This window comes from Grammomys surdaster, unplaced genomic scaffold (assembly GCF_004785775.1).
Source record: "Grammomys surdaster isolate TR1022 unplaced genomic scaffold, NIH_TR_1.0 126271, whole genome shotgun sequence".
NCBI lineage: Eukaryota > Metazoa > Chordata > Mammalia > Rodentia > Muridae > Grammomys > Grammomys surdaster.
The window spans coordinates 11,446,141-11,465,576 of NW_021621071.1; the positions used below are offsets into that span (position 1 = coordinate 11,446,141).

The following is a 19,436-nucleotide window of genomic DNA, read 5'->3' on the forward strand; positions in this document are numbered from 1 at the left end:
CGCTTCAATTTGATCTGGGAGATTTGGCTTTTGTGTTTGAAATTAAAATGTTGATACCTGGGCAAATCTAAACAGAGTCAACACCGAGGATTCTACTTCAGTATGTTAAATGAAACAAAGACTGGCTTGACAGGACTTATGGTGAGAAGGAATCCATGGAATAAAGACTGGATTCCATGCCTCTTCCTTCCCCACACAGGTGTCGGAGCCAGGACTCTGACAACTGCAGCTCCTCAGACAGGGCTGTGTATAGGCGGCCTCACTTTCAAACGCATGAATGAAAGTGAATATGAAACAAAAGGTCTTTTCTTAAAAATATGAGCCAGGTGTTACGGCGCTTGCTTTCAATGCCGGCAGAGGCAGACAGGTCTTAGTGAGTTGAGGCCAGCCTGGTCGACATAGTGAGTTACAGGACATCCAGGGCTACATAGAATGACCCTATCTCAAACAAAACAAAACAAAACACAGCAAAAATTTCACATTCTTTAATGCCACCCAACTCTCCAGGGGAACAAGAGTAAAAAAGGAACAGACAGGACGGTCACAGCAAATCACGAGCAGACCAAGGCGGGCAGAACTATCATGTTTATTATAAAGCTACCCCTTGAAGAACAAACCCGACCGTATATTGAAGCCTGTAACGGTACATGCCAAAAATGTACTGTACTATACAGAAAAGTGCATCGTCACGACAAATTAACAAAACATCTTTTCTTCCAGGACTGTAATGTAATAGCGTCCCTTTTCTCCTCACCTCAGAGAGGAACAGGATGTACTGGAGAGCCGGTACATATAGAGCATGGGGATAGGATGGCAGGGGCAGTGTGGGTGGGGCGTGGTGGGAAGGTTGGATCGGATGGCAGGGAGTCACTGCAGGGTGAGAAAGGCACAGTCACGTCTAGGAGGGGACAACAAGACAGCGATAATCCACATGGATGCTAGATGCATGTGACACAGGAGGCACAGGAGGATGGCGGGGATGGAGAGAGGCCGGGAACAAGCGGAGGGAGTTTCAGAACACTGTGGTGGGCGTCAGGAAATGAAGGAAGTGGGCGGGACGTAGTGGGAAGCAGTCCAAGAGCAAGGCTAAACGCTAAGCTAGGAAGGCACTTTCACATGTACATACTAGAGATGTACATTGACACACTCAGGTAACTGTCACAAGCAGAAAGCTACCGGTACTGCAACTGACCAAACCGACAGGAAAGGACAACACTGGCTTAATTACGTGGGCGGGAGTTATCATTAAGAATGCAGGGACAGAGCAATCTCTCCTGTGACACGACCACGTACTACTTTAGATATCTGCAATCACCGTCACACTACACACGGAAACCTAGGCGAACGCTCTACGGAGGGGGCATTCACGAACGCACGGTTTATATAGTTTTCTTTTACTAGTTTCTAAGATAAGCATTATGGGACCCGGTACGGTTATTTAAACATACAAAATTCCCTATGTAATTTAAAGATACAGTTACCCATTTTGATTATACCACTGAGACTTTTTTTTTTTTTTTAATAAAGTATATTAGGATGAGTGAAAACTCAGTCTCTGGCTTTATAATCGGCGCCAAAGTCATCTGCTGCAAGCCTTCGAGGCTCCAGCCTGCTGGAGCTTGAGGGGGGCTCTCAGCTCAGGGGTCAGTCTCAAGTAGAGGGGTTCTATTTTCACTTCCAAGCTCTCTGTGTTTCAGAGTCTCAGTGGTGGATACCAAAGATGGCACCCTAAATGCAGTTTCCGCATTTATGGTCTTTCCTACTCTGGCCAGGAGAAAAATATCAACCCAAATAGACTCTCAACGGACTCATGGCCTCCTTGCTGTTAGATTTCTGATGTTCGGTCATGGTTCCTTCAGCACATAGACATAGAGGCGGAGCAATCCGAAATGCTAAGACCACTACCGCCGACCCAGCTTCTTAATTAAATAATAGAGCCACTTTGGGAATGGCAAATGCAGAGACAGAAAACTCAAGAGAGACCGTCTGACCCTTGGGAGCTCTTTACTCATTGGTAATTACTCATGACTGTGGTCGTAGAATGTGTGGGACCTCAGTATGAATTGTTCTGTGGCTGGCTCTTGGGGCACCGACGTTAGATTACGTTGTGCGAACACAAGGCAAGTGGCAAGAACTCAAGCTTTGTGCGGTGCCCTCAACAGACACTCCTCAGAGAATGTGCAGTAAGTTCCTAGCAATCCATACCTCAAACCCCCAACTCACACCACGAGGCTTCGCAAATCTCCATCGGGGTTTTAGGATGGGACGAAAATGTGTGATTCTATCAGCTCTGAATCGTTAACACGTGTGGAGTTGGGTATTGTTGCGGACTGTCATTTGCTCAGGAAATACTCCCATCCCTAAACTGCACATGGACTGTGAGATCTGGAAATGGGGGAAAACAGAGAGTACCTTGGGGTTCATGTCCATCCTTTCCTTGTGCCTTCCTGCTGTGCTACACCTGTGGTTTAAACCAGGCCCTGCAAGGTGACCCTTCTCAACTGCTACAGCTTTTAGGGAGCTTTACTGACAGTTTTAAGGATCCTTTGTGCAGGGGGATGCCTTACTTTAAACTAGTCCGTGCGTGGCTCAAAGGGTGCCAACGTCAGAGAGGAAAGCATAGGCCTGTTGAGCCACCTCTAAAGAAAGGAAGGATTGGTGAGCGCCTCCCTGGAGGCCATCTACCCTTTTGACTTTCATTAGAGACAAAAGTTAAGGCTGGGAATGGCAACAGGTACTGGAGAGAAGATAAAGGAAAGATAGAGTCTACTAGGAGCGTTTCCTAGAGGAAGAGACCTTGGCAGTGTACAGAAGCATGGCCTTTGTTATTCAAGGCAGCAGAGTCCTGACCTAGGGGTAGAAAGGTGGAGCATAGGTGGAGCATGGCATCAAATGCAGCGGGGTGGGGTGGGGAGGTGGGGTGGGGTGAAGGTGGGTGGGGTGGAGGGGATTCCTAGGGAGCTGTTTAAGGAAGTTAAGATCTGAAAAAATAAAATTAAAGCTTAAGAAAGGCATCTACAAACAAACTCAAAAGGCAGCCAGTTCCTTCTGCCTTCTGTTGGTATCATCCATCAAGAAACCAGAAACGCAGTACTAAGAGTCATTATTGTTTTCTAAATAAATGGCGGGTTCATTTAGGAGATAATATACTTCCAAGGAGACCAGCAGTCAGTGTCCGTCAAAGGGCAGTCCTGGCTGGGTCTCCATGGTTTCTTTTTTCAAAAATGGTCAGAGAAGAATGGTTCTGAAAAATTCGAGGTTTAAAACCTTACCATACCTGAAGTACCTGGTGGTGGGGGGAGGGGTAGGAAGTATGTCTTCAGCACATTTGTGAAATGAGGAGAGTGACTTGGAAAGGGAACAGTTCATCAATATTTTTTTCCTGCAATGGAATGACTAGACTGGCAAACTGAGGTAGCCACTATCTTGACTTTAGCGTAGGTCTTGGTTGGTTTCTGCAGGAGTTATTGTCAGTGCTGTGCTACTCTTAGGTGGGTGTGCAACCGGAGGCCAGTTTGAAATTAGACCTAGAAGGTAATTAATGGTGGGTGGATGGGTTTGCTTTGAGCCATCTGTTTGCCTCATCAGGAAGTTCAGTGTTAATACAGATGCTGGCTGCTACAGCTACGAGAATTGTGATTAGTACCTTAGTGAAAAAATGGCTGTGTCCAGAATGATCTTGTGGGTGAGGGCTGGGATCTCCAGCTCAGTGGTAGTGTATACTTAGCATGCAAGAGGTCTCCGTCAGCCCCCAGAACCAAATAAACACAAATCCACCATATTTTTTTTTAAGATAGAGGAAAAATATAGCATATATGATAAAGAAAAATGGCTATGTGCTAAAATACCAGGAAAACAGGTCTCCAATTGAGCCCACTGGACTACAGGAAGGTCTGTAGAGACCATAAAGCAAAATCCAAAAGATGCAAGCACAAACAGGATGAGAACAGAAGTCACGATTCTGAGGTACAAAACTGGGAAGGCATCACCCCGGCGCCACAAAGTTGTCTTCCCATGGTGGCCTTGCATGGCTCTCGCTCAGTACCGTAGCCAGATCTGGCTTGGCTCAGAGAGAGCTGTGGGTAGCTAGCAAGGCTGGGGCTTCCTATTGGGGACCACTGGGCCTTTGTAGCATAAAGGAACCAAGGTAATTTAGTCACAACATCAGTGGACCAAGGATTCATTTCCTGTTTGGTTGTTTCCATTGCCATAAAGGAGAAAACATGGGGTTCAGGGGAAGGTGGACATATTTCTCAGGCAGTTATCGAACAAATCTGCAGGAGTTTGTGGTGTAACCAGGAAGTCCTTACAAGTCGGCTGCTCTAGTTCTACATAAGTGTAAGGGGTGGGCTTGGACTTCTCTGGGCCTTGGAGACGTTTCCCTTACTGCCTTTCCCAGGTTTAGTTCAAGCAACACCTGAGTATCTTCTACACCCTTCCACTGAGTCTTTAACCTGGATCCAGGGAAATGAATTTTAATGGAAGGGTCCATCTTTGAACTCCTTCAAGCCATGAACTGAAGGTCCCACTGGAAGGTCCCTCTGTGACTTTTATCAGGTGCGAGGCACCACCCTGGACAGAGTTGGAGGTGCTTGTTGTCGGTTGCTAGGCAACGAGTGCTCTTCCCACAAGGGTCACAGATCGTGGCAGACGATGACGCTCCAGTTCGACCTGGGACTCGGGTTCTCTTGCTTCCGGGACACTCACCGAGGCAACACTGAATCCGAAGCCGTATACCGTGCTGGGTGAGGTGTTGCCTTCATGACAAGGGTGCAGCATTGGATTTTCAAGTAAGTCTAAGTGTTTCTAGTGTCTTTAAAATGACATGTGTCCAGTTATTTAAAAAAAAATTACAAAATACAAATGCCCGTGTTAATTTAGCTAGTCCCAGACATCGTTACATTCGATACAACATAGAAAAGCCAAAGGACCTCCAGTTATAATCGTGATACCGAGGACGGTTGGGGATCACCGAATCTTGCCACTCATTCATTTTTACCTTCAGACCATCCCACTCCCTTTGTGACCTTTGTTTTTACATCGTGCAAGACTTGTCTGTGGGACCCTGGGAAGATGCAGCAGGTCCTACGGTAGGGTTTGTTTTTGGAAGAACAGCGGGCTTTGGCCTAAGGGCTGGGGGCTTCAGCTGGACGCCCATCCTGGGCGCTACCATAGGCTTGAAAGTACTCATTGTATCGCTGGAGGAGCTGGTGCTCCGGCGAATCTGAGGCTCTGAGCTCCTGAGGGTGACGTTGTGCAGCGGGCTGAGCGATTCTGTGGAAGTCGCGGGCGTGGGCGAGTTTTTCACTTGTTCCAAGGTGTCTAGCACGACATCCGGGGTGTGCTTCACGGTGCTCTGCCTCTCAAGTTCGCGGAGTTCGTTCAAAGCAGTGTTCATGGTCTCTTCAATATCCTGACAGAAAAAAAAAATTAAGAGAGTAAAGGAGAGACTGGCGATCATAGAAACAAAGCAGAGCACGTGAATATTTGAACTTTGCGGTCTGTCCACAGAGTATGAACACCACCACCTTGTGCATCTGGGTTGACTCTAAATGATCTGGAGACTCAGAAGCAAAGCACTTTGAGTCACAGATCAAACAACTGTCCTTTTGAGGTTCTAGGCGACCTACTGAGGTCTTCCTGTCTTGTGCTCGATTCATCAGAATTCTGTTTCATCTTTGTGTGCACGCGCATGTGTGCTTGTGCGTGTGTAGGCCTGAGGTCAACTTCAGGTGTTGTCCCTTTTGAGATACGAATGTCTCGCTGGGCCAGAACTCACTGATTTAAGATAGGCTGACGGGCTAGCAGTCCCTAGGGAATCTGCCTGTCTCTGCCTCCCTGGCGCTGGTTTTACAATTGCACACTACCACACCCTGATCGTCTCTGCCTCCCCAGTTACAAGTGCATGTGACCACACTCTGATGTTTAACATTTGTTCTGGGAATGCAACACATATCCTTATGGTTGTGCACCAAGAGCTATACTATCTGAGCCCTGTCCCCAACCCCTCTTGAGATATGTACCAAAGTGAAAACTTCATGCATAATTACCGGACTGTTAAGTATTAACATGTAAAATATTTAGTCAGAAAACTGTACTACAGGTATGTGTAATGACCAGCTTAGGTTATGATGTACAGCCATTGCCTGGTGTGTTTATTACTTTTTTCTGCTGGAAGCATTCAAATCATTTTCTAATTAAGATTTGAAGTATTTAATATTAAACATTGTAGCGTGTAGTTTTAATGACACGCTACCGCCTTAGCCGCCCACCCCTCCTTTGTTCCTCCCGGCTTAGTTCCAGGATCAGCGCCTTGCCAGCACTGACCCGGCTTCTCTTTCCTGCCTACCTTTGCTCCTGGAAGGGTTGTGTTACCAGCCCATTCCGAAGACCTTTGAATCCTTGGATAAAAGACACACACACTGCTCCGTTACCTTTAAAATTTGCCTCTAGGCACAATTGCTGGATGCAGATACCTCCTGCCTGGAAATATGTAACCCTTATCAATTTATTATCTCCATCTCTCCTCTGCCCTAAGCTTAATGGCTTGCATGAGCTAGCCCCCCACCCCCAGAATCGTTGACCCCTGCCCATAGCAGAAGCTGCAGTTCCTGGCTCCCCCAAGACCTTGCATGACTGCTCCTTTCGTTTCGATCCAAAGCATGGCAGAAAAAGCCCCTTTCTCCTTCCCTCGTCTCCTTTCCTCTTAGGACCCGGAAGTCCCACCCGTGCCTACCATCCTGCAATTGGACCCTGGCCTTCTTTATTGACAAGTCAAGAACCAATTGGGGAACAAGACCTTAATAATAGCCCCTCCCTTTACAAAACATTGTCAGTTATAGAACACTAGAAGCTTCTCTCCTGACCGACCTGCACACCTTCTGTACTTCTAATTGTTCTCTCTCCAAACCAGCCCCACCCCTCCTGGCCTCCAGGCTAGCTATGAACTCCTTATTTTCCCATAATCTCTCAGAACAAGGTCGTTGTTTCCTTCTCTTTACTGGGCACGGTCCTCCCACCGCCCAAGTGCCTCTTACATGGTAGGGCTAGTCACGATGAGCTCTCTGTTGGCTGGCCTGTGGGGGTGGTTTTCATTTCTCATTCTGAGAAGTGGCTTTGTCGGGAAGACTTTTTTTTTTCCCCTTTCAGTGTTTAAAATATGGTATTCTAGATGGTTTTACTGAGAAATCTGCACTAATTTTTAGGATCCCTCATATAGATTTGACTTTATTCTTTTGTTGCTTTTAGAATTTTCTTTTCTTCTTTCTTTCTTCTCCCTCCCTCCCTCCCTCCCTCCCTCCCTCTCCCTCCCTCCCTCTCTCTCCCTCCCTCCCTCTCTTCCTCCCTCCCTCCCTTATTCTGGATTGGAATGCTCATTGGAGAAGACATTTTGGGATTGTGTCTAGTCAGGGAACTTTGAACTTCACAGACTTGGACTTTCACATGCCTCTCAAAATTTGGGAAGTTCTCGTTTGTGATTCGTTGCTTTCTGCATCTTTCTCCATGGCTATTCCTTCTGGAATTCCCATGATGCAGGTATTACCTATTTAATTGTATCGTAGAAGTCTCTGGAGCCTTCTCCACTTTTTACTGTCCTGTTGTTTTGCTTTGGCTGGGCCCCTTCAGAAGCCCCACCTTGAATTCCTGGACTCGTTCTGTGGCTTCAGTGTAGCCTGACATTGTGCCTCTAGATTCTATTCTTCTTTTCTTTTAAAATCCCACTTGCTGAATTCTTCAGGTGTGAGGGTTTCATTTGTGTTTGGTCTCATGATCTCTACGTCTTTGTTGACTTTTATCACTTAGGCCGTGGAAGGCTTCTGTGAGTTCTCTGGGTCCTTCATATTCTCTTGTTCTCTATTTTATTATGGTCATCGTCTTGAGTTTGTCTTCAAGGCCGTACATTTCCTTCCCTTTGGGGTTTGATAACAAGTGTTACTATGGTCCGATCATTTTCATTTTTTGTTGGTTCCTTCGTTGATATTTTTTTTCCCATCTAGTGTAATGTTCACATCTTCAAGGTTTATAGGTTATTTATTCTTTTCAGAGGGGCCTCACACCTGTGGATGGGGCCTAACCCTGTGTATGGTGTTAGGACTTTGGTTAGGTATGTTGTTGCCCTGATTCTAGACGGACCCACGGATGGGGCTATAGATGTGTCCTTCATCTATAATCCATCAGTGATGTCTATGATGGCATCACTGTTCCAGGATACAGGGTATGCGACTGCAGGGGCATCACAGTTTTGTGGCAGAGTGGGGCCACTACCTGATTTATTGTTGGGATGGGATGAGTGTATACAGGCACCGTGGGCTGTAGCTGTCTGGCTGTTTGGTAGGCGGAGCTTACACCTGGCTGTTGGGCACGGCTCTTACAGGTGCAGGGAAGTGGGACTATCCCCGGATGTCTGTGGACCAGTGTAACATAAATGTGAGTCTTATTTGCAGTATGCCGAGTAGACTAATGGGGACATGCCTTGATGGCTGTTGGGTCAAGAATAGACACATTTGGCGTGCTGCCCACTGCTTGCCAGCTGGCCCTCTGAACAACATCACTTGCTGCCTGGGTGTGGAAGCATTTGAAAGTTGAGATCTTGTCTTCTGGGCCTAGACTCTGAGTATCCAGGGTTATGATGCTGTAGCCAGCTAGGTGAGCATGGTAGACGGCAGGAGAGACACAGAAAGGAGAAGACTGTGTGATCACTGGGAATTAGAGGAAACTCTCTACTGAGCGTCCAGTTCTAGGGTGGAGGGAGCTTACGTCAGCATGGCTATGTGCTACTATTTTGCACAGTACAGCTCTAGGAACCCTGGGTGACTCTCCCTACTGTGCTGGGGCCTGTAAGGACCATCGGACTCACCAGGCAGTCATCTGCAGGAGCAATGGGGACTTCCCAGGTCAACTTATCTTCTCCATGAGAGGTCCATTTTAGCTCCGCATCCATTAGGATGGGAACACAGGATATCTACTGGCTATGTTTTTATGTCAACCTGAAAAGGCTAGAGTAATTTTGAAAGAAGAAGCCTCAGTTGAGGAAAAATACCTCAGCTGGATTGGCCTGTGGGCAAGCGGCCTGTGTTACATCTTCTTAATCAGTAATTGAAGGAGGAGGGGCTAGTGGTGGGTGGTACCATCCCTAGGCAGGTGGTCTTGGTGGTATAAGAAAGCAAGCCAAGCAAGCCATGAGGAACAAGCCCCTCCATGGTTTCTGCACTGGTTCCTGTCTCATTTGAGTTCTTGCCCTGACATCCTGGATGCCAGACATAAAATAGCCCTTTTCTTCTGCAAGTTGTTTTTGGTTATGGTATTTTATCACATCAATAGAAGGATAAGACAGAGTAGGAGAGACATTGGACCTCACTCTCCTTCCTGGGCTGCTGTCTAAGCGTTAGACTTAAAAACTGTTAATGCTCACGCCAGCACTCTTCCTTGCTTCCTTGGTCATTCAGGTTGGATGGATTAATTTCCTATTCTTTATCACGGCTCCTCCCCTTTTGTCAGGGAGGGGCAGGGGCCAGCAATAGGTAACTTCTTTCTCATATTATGAAAAACATGAGGATCAAAATGGAGGTACGTTTGCCAGGCTTATATACGTACGTGGGAGACTGTAAAGGAAGCGATCTTATGTGTGTGTGCCTGACTGACTCAAAAAGAAAGCAAAATTATGCACAATAAATCTGGCAGATGTACAACCTTGACAAAGGCCACTGCACTTTTACACAGAAAAACACTGTAAGGACATCTATCCCAGCATGGACATCTGCCTAGCAACAGTCTGTCCGACCTTGGATGGATGCCAGCCTTGTCATTTATTAATCCTGGTGGCCAAGGATTATCCTTTCGTGATAATGTGTTTCTCTTCATCTCACCTTTGAAATGTTCCAGCGTCTTCACGTCCTTGAATTCGTTCCCTGTTTACGACAGCGACACATCCCCAAGCAACGGTCTGCCATTCCCCAATACACACCACCAGTCTTAGAAGAATGTCCCTGGTTGTCATTTAGGCTGACCGTGTGGAAACATGACACACTTTCTGCACGGCGTTAGATTCTCTAGGGCTACCATTCAGTGAATCGCCGTTTGACTGAAGCACTGTGAACAAGCGCTGGGCTGTCCGTTCTTCTGAGAAAACTCCCAGTGCTAGTAGTGTTTCATCGAGTATGAAAGCTAATTAGTACCGCTACGCCAATGCACGCTTTTAACCACTGAATTCATGGAAATTCTATGTGTGGGTACAAAAGTATTTCACTTTGTCTTTTGCATAGTGCTTAACTAACATTTGTATGAACAAGTTCCAGTGTTCTACATCACAGTAGGGCAACTATAGTTCAGAATTATAGTTGATAAAGAGCCAAACATGAGAGAAAATAACCAAGGAAACTGTAACGTTCACTTGATAACTTCACATTGCATACATATACCGAATTATTATATTGCATCCTGTAATACGTAAAGTCCTTATAGCAATAAAAAGAATTGAGATAGAAATGCATTTAACTTTTTAAAAAAATACTGATTTCCTTGTATTTATCACTTACATCATCAAATTACATATATCATTAATCTAGTTCAGATGTAAAGGGAGAACTATAGAAAGTTAGTTCAAAGGGTAAAGTGTGCACCACTGAAGAGTTGGTTACAACAATGCATGCTCTCTGTGTTTTACACACACACACACACACACACACACACACACACACACACACTCACACACACGATACCTTTCAGACCTGAAAGGAATCCTGGCAAATGCTACCGTGTGTTGCACCTTGAGGACATTGTGCTGTATGGAATAAGACAGTAACAGACATATAAACATTGTATTCTATACGTATGAGGTATGTGAAGTGGTCAGATTCACAGAAACAGAAGACAGTGGTTGCCAGGGCTCTGAAAGGGGGCATTGGAGAAAGCATCCCCGTGTAAAGTTCTAGAGAGTTATTTCATAAGGATGGAAATATTCTTTTTTTTTTTTTTTCCGAGACAGGGTTTCTCTGTGTAGCCCTGGCTGTCCTGGAACTCTGTAGACCAGGCTGGTCTTGAACTCAGAAATCCGCCTGCCTCTGCCTCCCAAGTGCTGGGATTAAAGGCGTGCACCACCACCGCCTGGCTTAGGATGGAAATATTCTTTACTGAATTATCTATACTTAAAAATGCTTAAGATGGCAAAATTTATGATGTTTCTTTAACCAGGAGTTCAAAACAGGCAGTATTGAAATGGAGTTCAGAACTTGCCATGTTCTCAGGGAAACACTTTCTCTCTTTATTCCCAGGACCCCTTCTGTGCACCTGGACCATAATCCCTACTCTCCACACAGTGTAACCGCCTCCCATTTCTTCTCCCCAGCTGCATTGCCAGCGGCTTGAGAAAGCAGCTGCATTGAACCTGTCCGTCGGGAAAGCCTATCGAAGGTCCCAGTACAGTCAGCGCTCAACAAGCGTTTGCGAACTGAAGAAGCAAAGCCGTGCTATTAAATCACAGTATCCAATACAGAATAAACCAGAGCATGACATGATGTCCCTCTGTAGACAGGACATGCTCCCATGACATGATGTCCCTCTGTAGACAGGACATGCTCCCATGACATGATGTCCCTCTGTAGACAGGACATGCTCCCATGACATGATGTCCCTCTGTAGACAGGACATGCTCCCATTCCGGTCTACTGCGGGGATCCCACTGATTTCTTTACCAAAAGAACGAGCATGTTTTTGCTTGAGCATCTATGACATGCTCATTTGTCCCCGTGGGAACCTTTGAAGGCTGTCGATGGAAGGATAGATAAGAGACAGAACTGGAAGCCGTGTTCAAGGGTGAGGAACACTTTTCAAACAATTACTTTCACATGTAATTTCCTTTACTGATAAACAGAGGGAACAAAAAAAAAAAAAAACAAGTATTTGCCCAAGACAGATGGTAAAGAATTCTGTTTACCTGTTGACTTTTGTTTTTTATGTTTTATGATAAAAGGATTTCCTGGTTCTGGCAGCAAAAGGGTTAAATGGCTTATTATGTATCTTTTTTACCCTCAGGCTCCTAAGTCTGTCTCTAAACCCAATCAGATACCTGCTTCTCACAGCAACGATGCTAGGGGCTTCTCAAAGGATGGCCCTCAGCTATTGCCAAATGGAACTGGTTCTCTAGGTCTCAAAGGGCCTTACATCACCCTTTAAACAGACTCAAAGGTCAAAAGTCTTTTTTGCTGAGAAATTGCCCTATACTTAAAATTCATTTAATTGTTTATAAACACATGAAACTATTTTAAATAACCCAATTTACTATCCAGAATTCTTCATCACCAGGACGCTAAAACAGTTTGGGAATGTGTCGACTAAGGATTCCTGGGGGTGTTTTGTGTTTTAGAATAATCTGCTTTCTTACTTGTTTCTCGTCCCTTCTCTTCTCCTTCACTTAGATAGTTTTAAAGCTTCAGAAACATCGACAACTAAGATTCCTTGCGTCCAGCACCAAATCTATCCACTTTCCTCTGCTAGCTACAAAGACATGTTCTGAGCCAGAGGTCCAGTGAAGTAGAGTGGGCAAGCTCACTGATCCAGGGATACTTGTGTCTGGTCAATTCTGATCCTGAGAGATAACCTACAGAGGGCCTCTATGTAGTCTGTGCTGGGAAGGGAGGGACATGGGATCCAGCATTACTGTCCTCTAAATGGCTAACCATGATTGATTACATTATTTATTGACTGATCTGTCAGTCACTAACTTGACAAATGTCACCTTTGCGTTCCACTGCTGTGTCTTGTGTCTGGGCTCTCCATTCTGCTCTAACCATTGGTCTGTTGAGCGAGTTTTAGAATGTATTAGGCTCTGTTAGCAGGTCCTTCCTTTTCAGTATTTTCCTGGCTATTTACCAATGATGGGCATGGATGTCCTGGTGTTCTGGCTGGTTTTGTGTGTCAACTTGACACAAGCTGGAGTTAGCACAGAGAAAGGAGCCTCCCTTGAGGAAATGCCTCCATGAGATCCAGCTGGAAGGCATTTTCTCAATTAGTGACCAAGGTGGGGAAGGGCCCATTGTGGGTGGTGCCATCCCTGGGCTGGTAGTCTTGGGTTCTATGAGAAAGCAAGCTGAGCAAGCCAGGGGAAGCAATCCAGTAAGTAACATCCCTCCATGGCCTCCGCATCAGCTCCTGCTTCCTGACCTGCTTGAGTTCCAGTCCTGACTTCCTTTGGTGATGAACAGCAATGTGGAAGTGTAAGCTGAATAAACCCTTTCCTCTCCAGCTTGCTTCTTGGTCATGATGTTTTGTGCAGGAATAGAAACCCTGTCTAAGACACCTGGATCCTACCTTTCAGCTCTTTAAATCAATATGAATTTAATATGCCGGGCCTCTTCCAGTAACAAACATGGTGAGAGATTCACGGCTTTAGACAGAGAGCACGTTTCCTTTGTTTTCTTGAGTAATTTATATATTTCGGTATCATATACAGATTTTTAACACTTTCATGTTGCCTTTACCCCACCCGAGTACTTAGAATACAGTATTCAGTTAACAGCGCTATACCTGAGCAATGGTTTCGGGGTCCAGCGGCTTGTGGTCGTTGAAGCTGGTGTACTGCCCTGATGACGTAGACCTCCGGATAGGAGGGCTGTCCATCTTCTTGAGGGAGTCGTGCCGACTGATGTTGGTCAGGCTGCCATGGCCCGGCCGGCGCCGCCTCTCAGGACTGTCATTATTGAGGCCACGGTTCTGCAACAGGCCCCTGGGGTGACTGGCTAGGTTTGGGGATCCCAGATCTATTGAGGAGTTAGAAAGAGCATGTGGGGGATGCAGGGGACAGTGGCCATCACTGGTCCTGCCAGGACGTCTTCCCGGAGGGGGTGGCTCACCTCTCTTCCTTTGTCTAGGCATTCAGAGAAGAAAGAGAAAACAGAAGAGCTTTTGACACGGGATGACACTGTAAGGTTAAGTGTATGTCTGATCGTTCCTCACTGTCCCCAGAGGAGGGGAGGTCTGGAGCTGACAATCAGAGGCCACTCACCTGGCTAAATAGCTATCAGAATGTCGGTCAGTTGGGGAGTTCATGTCCTTCGATGAGGACTTGTCTTCAGTGACTGGCCCACTGCTGGCTTCACTGTCGGCTTTCTGGCTCAGTGTGTCTGAAAATGTATCGTCCCTGGAACAATGGGGGGTGGGGGAAGGGAGAGAGAGAGAGAGAGAGAGGGAGAGAGAGAGAGAGAGAGAGAGAGGAGAGAGAGAGACTTCAGCTTGTTGGAAACAAAACTATAGGTATTTTTTGTTTGTTTGTTTGTTTGTTTCTTTGCTTTTGTTTTTTTCGAGACAAGGTTTCTCTACATAGCCCTGGCTGTCCTGGAACTCACTCTGTAGATCAGGCTGGCCTCGAACTCAGAAATCGGCCTGCCTCTGCCTCCCAAGTGCTGGGATTAAAGGCGTGTGCCACCACCGCCCGGCTAGGGATGGTATTTATATAAGACTTTTACTCATGTGACTGTTCTTGATTTGTAGGTTTGTTGACTGTGTGTCTGCGTGGGGCGTGTGCATACGAGTGCACATGCTATCTATGGAGGCCAGGAGAGAGCATCGTACCCCTGGAGCTGAGTGTACACGTGCTTGCGAGCCACACGCCTGGGTGCTGGGAACTGGACTCAAGTCTTCTGCAAGAGCAGTGGGTGCTCTTAACCTCCAGCACCCTAGGGTAGATTTTCATTCGAAACATAATGTAATTTTGTTGCCAGAAAGTTGAAATTTTCAGGCATACGGAAGAGTAAAATCCCAGTCATCTGTAACATACTGCACCAGCCAGGGGTGGTGGTGCACGCCTTTAATCCCAGCACTCGGGAGGCAGAGGCAGGCGGATCTCTGTAAGTCTGAGGCCAGCCTGGTCTGCAGAGTGAGTTCCAGGACAGTCGAAGCTCACAGTGAAACCCTGTTTTGAAAACAAGGAAAACCCCACTAAACCAAGAGGCAACTGTGATAAGGTCAATATTTTCCTTCTGTGTCTAGAATGCATACAAATGTGTGTCTGTATATAGAGTACTTACACTATGGATAACAGGCTTTCTCCTCAGTGGTTTACATATGTGTACCTTCACGTCTACATATGTATACATTTTCTTAGTTGTCATAGACACACTTTATTATTTCTAAAGGTATGTGAAAAATACTTCTCCTCACTTTATATGGTGTATTTCTCTTTTTTCCCTTGGAAAGATACTTGAAGTTGGCAACGAGTTGTGAGATATAGTATTCTCAGAAGCCAGGGACTCTGCTGTGTCTGCTGTTTCCGAAAGCTGTGCCTTACACTTACGCCACCATTGTGTCAAGTCCTTAAGCAGTTCTGAACCGTTTAGAGCGGTCTCATTTGGGAAACAGACAATACCAACAAAAGCCTCGAGGAGATTCTCTTCCTCTGTGGCTCTGTATTCTACCTCTTGGGATCTGGGGATTGAAACAGCTGGCTATCAAGAGACGAACTGGCTACTCTGGGAATCACCATGGGCATACTAACACTCAGAAGTCATTTCCTGTAGAGGTTACTATTCTGAGACACCGTCAAAAGACGTCTTCCATTAGCTCCTCTCAAGCTGGAGAACTTGGGAAATGAATCCTTGCTGGCTCTGAACTGTCAGCAACCAACCTGCATAGAATCCTGAACTTCTGCCTCCTTTTAAAAATGAGACAGGGTCTCATTTATCCCAGGCAGGTCTTGTATTTGCTATGTAGCCAAGGATGGCCTTGAACTCCTAAGCCTAAAGCCTCTACCTCCTGAATGATAGGATTACAGGCAGGCACCAACTCCCCCTGGTATGTGGTGCAAGGTGTAGACAGAGTCCATTACTTTCTTTATGAATGCTGGGCAAGCAGCTAACTAGTTCCATCTTGATTTCTCTGGGTACATTTCCTAATGCACCGCCCACTGAACAGTAGACTTTCAAGGTCAAGACAAATCTTCCACATAAAGTAAATACAGTGATTTAATTATTCAGCATTAAAGTCACTAGGAAGGTAGAAAATTCTCAGTGCTCAGTGCACTTTTGCCTGTTTTTTATCTGGGGTCTAGTGGCTGTAGCTCAGCAGCGGAACACATGCTTAGCATATGCAAGACCCAGGGGTTGAATTCCTTGCCTTCCTCCCTCTTCCTGCAAAAACCTCCACCCGACCCTCCAATAGCTGGCCATCTCAGGCAGCCGAGCCGTTGGGCCCACTCACATGTCTTGCACGACTATGTACTGATGAGGCACGAGCCCATCGATCCCGTTGTGTCTGCCTTCCCACCAGTCCTCAGAGGCGCGGTGATACAGCAGCAAGGACGCACCCTTCTTGAAGGACAGCTCTCTGGCTGACCGCCCGACGTAGTCAAACTTGGCTATGGCTTCGATGGGCTCACACTCTACAGGAGAACAACAGGAACACGCATGTCAGGCTGTCCTCTGGAAGCCAACATCAGGCTTTAGAAACAGGCTGAATAGGACGAGTGAGCCATCAAACAGGAGGCAATAAGAGGCAGTCAGGGGTGGGGTGGGAGAGAAAGAGAGAGGGAGAGAGGGAGAGAGGGAGAGAGGGAGAACAGTAGGCAGGGGTTGGGTGGGGGAATACGTCTAGTTGGCATCAGTTTTCTAGGCAAAAGAAAAATTGAGCATTAGATCTTAATTTCCTCATCCTCTTATTGGAGATGCAGTGACAGTAAAATAAAAAGATTTTGACTTTGCAATATGACATATAAAACCTCTCCTTGGCTGTAATATCCGCCACAGTTGTTTTAATCTCCTTTTGACATTGATGGAGCGTGGCTGCAACATGTTAGTGGCGTTTATAACAGAAAAAAACCCCCACAATTCCAGCAAGCATGTTTTATTAGCTTTAAAAAAAATAACATAAAACCATCCTGATAGATGCCATTTGATACATTTATTCTTCTCATGGGCTTTTTTTTTTAAATATGAAATCTCAACATCATTAAAATTCAGGAAAAGTTTTGCTTCATAAAAATTTTAGATTTAATTATGAAACACTCATAGGTTAGACCACCCTGTACTTCAGAATAAAAGATTAGACTCGAAAACTAATTCTGGGGATCAAGAGATAACTGACAGGCGAGACAGTGATCGAGTAAATACCACGTCAGAACTCAAAAGATTGCAGATTACAATCCTGTTTGTAGAGCATCTTAGACGCTGTGTGGTTTAACCTACTGCACAAGTGTCCCCCAATCAAAGTCTTTCTCCGCCTTCCCTACCAGCCCCTTACTCTTGTCCCTGCTGTCTAGAGGTGGGTGGACATCTGATGAAAAATGTCAGGAGTAGATGCTTATAGAAACATCTGCACAGAAAATGATGCCTCATTTGCTTATAGAAACATCTGCACAGTGAATGATATACCTCATTTGCTCCAACCTGGGTATGTAAAAATATTCTAGAATATGCAGGTGACGTGGTGGAGGAAAGCCTGCCCATCTCTCAACAGCTCAGGAAATTGCTTTCTATTTCCCTTGATAACCAATCCACTCATTTGAAAGAGTTCATTCTTCCCAGAGTTCACTGCAACACCTGTTATACTTACACAGATAGTAACCAGGTGAGAGGTTTGGGGTAAAGAAAGCTAGGCTTCTTTCTCACTTGGTAAATTAGAAATTCTCTGAGACATGTAAAGTAGAAGCAAGAAAACGAACAAGCATTGGAAACCTTTCTGTGAAGGGCTTGTGTAAATTTCAGCAAATCATTATGAGACAAAGAAAAAGACACATCTGTTTGTAGGCAGTGTTTTAGGAAGTACTATGTAACAGTGCCCAGTCATGCCACTAGGCAGTATTTGAGTAAGTACTATGTAACAATGTCCAGCCACGCCACCAGAACCTGCATGGAAAAGGGTATAAGTCTTTTGTATGTCTTTTAGCAACTGGGTAAACCTTTTAGATCATATATAAAGCTTTGGCTGATTGTGAAATGTTCCCACACGGCTCATGGTTTTAATGAATGGTCCGTAGCTGGGTGGCACTGTCTTGGGACATTACAGAACTTTCTGGATTAGGGCCTTCCTGGCAGTTTAGATCTGAGGGGGCAGGGCTAGGGAGTTATAGGTAGGCCAGGTTCCAGCCAAATTCTCTGTTCCCTGAGGAGCAGGGTGTCCAGCCACCTGTCCCTTGTGCTGTCACATTGCCTGCCGCCATGTCGTTCCCACCATGACAGACTTTGTTCCCTGAACTATGAGTCAAAACTCAAGCGGCTGCTTTAGCAATTCTGTCAGAGATGAGAAAAGCAAATAGCATACAACCCAACTCACATGTTATCACAACAAGGTGGGCACAGTAGTGAATACTGTAGAAGAGAGGATAGAATTTTCACTTAAATAGAATGGCCCTTTGTTCTATATTTCCAGAGAAAGAATCTAGCCTGGTTGACCTGAGATGACGAGATACCAAGATCTGTACTCCGGTTTCTCCCAGAGGATAGAAACAAATGTACTCTGAGAGTAAAGACATGGTAATTTATTAAAAGCAACTAACTTCATGACATAGGATTTATAAACCCTTGTGTCAACACACCCTTATATTTTTAATTTCAAAGTGAATAGCTAGCATAGAGAGGGTGATATATCATTTACACACACTGTGGGAAGGAGAAAGGAACAGAGGCTTGTTGCGGCTCTCAGCGCCTGCCATGTTACGTTAAGGCTAGCCAGAACAACATATATATTACCTATTCAAATCATTGCAGAGTCACGACCTCTGTGACTGGTATGTGTTTTTATCATTGCCTTGGCACATAACAAACACCAGGGTTATCAGATCCACTAGATCTATTGAACTATGGGGCAGGTTATACAAAGCCGAGCGAGCACATGCATCAGAAGACCGTTTTAGTGGTAACGCTAGTTTATCAACAAGTAATTTTCAGCAATTCTATTATTCTGACCTCTCTGTACTCTTCTGGGAGCCATTTCACAGTCAAGTGTCAATCAATAAGCTATTTACAGACATCTTGGTCTGGGCAGTGCATCGCAAATCAATCTCAGGGCATGGGGCGCCATGGCTCTTTCGTACCGAGAGTCTTCTGGTCCTTGGGGTCCTGCAGAGACTTTTTAGAATGTTGCTACTGCTGACATCAATACCAATCATAGCAAGGGTGTAACATGATTACTTAGTGCTTCTGCATGACTCTGGTAACTGGGCAAAAGGGGGCGTGGCCTCAGCAGAGTAGCTGCCTGGTGCTGTCAAGTCCTAAGCTCACAGTCTTATACTTTGAGGATGACGTAAGAATGTTGTGCCTTCTCTTGGGCACATTATCATCCCTAACTTGCTTCCTTTAGATTCATCATCGCCCTTGCAGAGGTTAGCTCTGTTCTGTGACGGCCTGTCCTGACAACAGGATTTGGCCTCTGTGGTGTTACCATGATGGAGCAAAGAAAGTACAACATCTGATAGTCAAAAAGGCAACCGGCATCCCAGCGGGCCAAGGTAC

The 19,436-nt window shown here is 45.7% G+C and overlaps 1 protein-coding gene across 3 annotated transcripts in view; it reads right to left on the reverse strand.

Moving 5' to 3' along the window:
- Positions 1-469: 469 nt before the first annotated feature.
- Positions 470-19,436, reverse strand: part of Srgap1 (SLIT-ROBO Rho GTPase activating protein 1) — a 266,805-nt gene continuing 247,838 nt past the window's right edge. For 2 of the 3 annotated variants that reach the window (XM_028759051.1, XM_028759053.1), the window contains exons 19-22: positions 16,189-16,369; positions 14,000-14,134; positions 13,522-13,861; positions 470-5,413 (exon numbers count right to left, since the gene is read on the reverse strand). In XM_028759051.1, coding sequence (XP_028614884.1) covers positions 5,036-5,413; positions 13,522-13,861; positions 14,000-14,134; positions 16,189-16,369 — 1,034 coding nt within the window. In that variant the 3' untranslated portion in view covers positions 470-5,035. The remainder of the gene's footprint in view (positions 5,414-13,521; positions 13,862-13,999; positions 14,135-16,188; positions 16,370-19,436) is intronic. The other variant, XM_028759052.1, reaches the window with a different exon arrangement.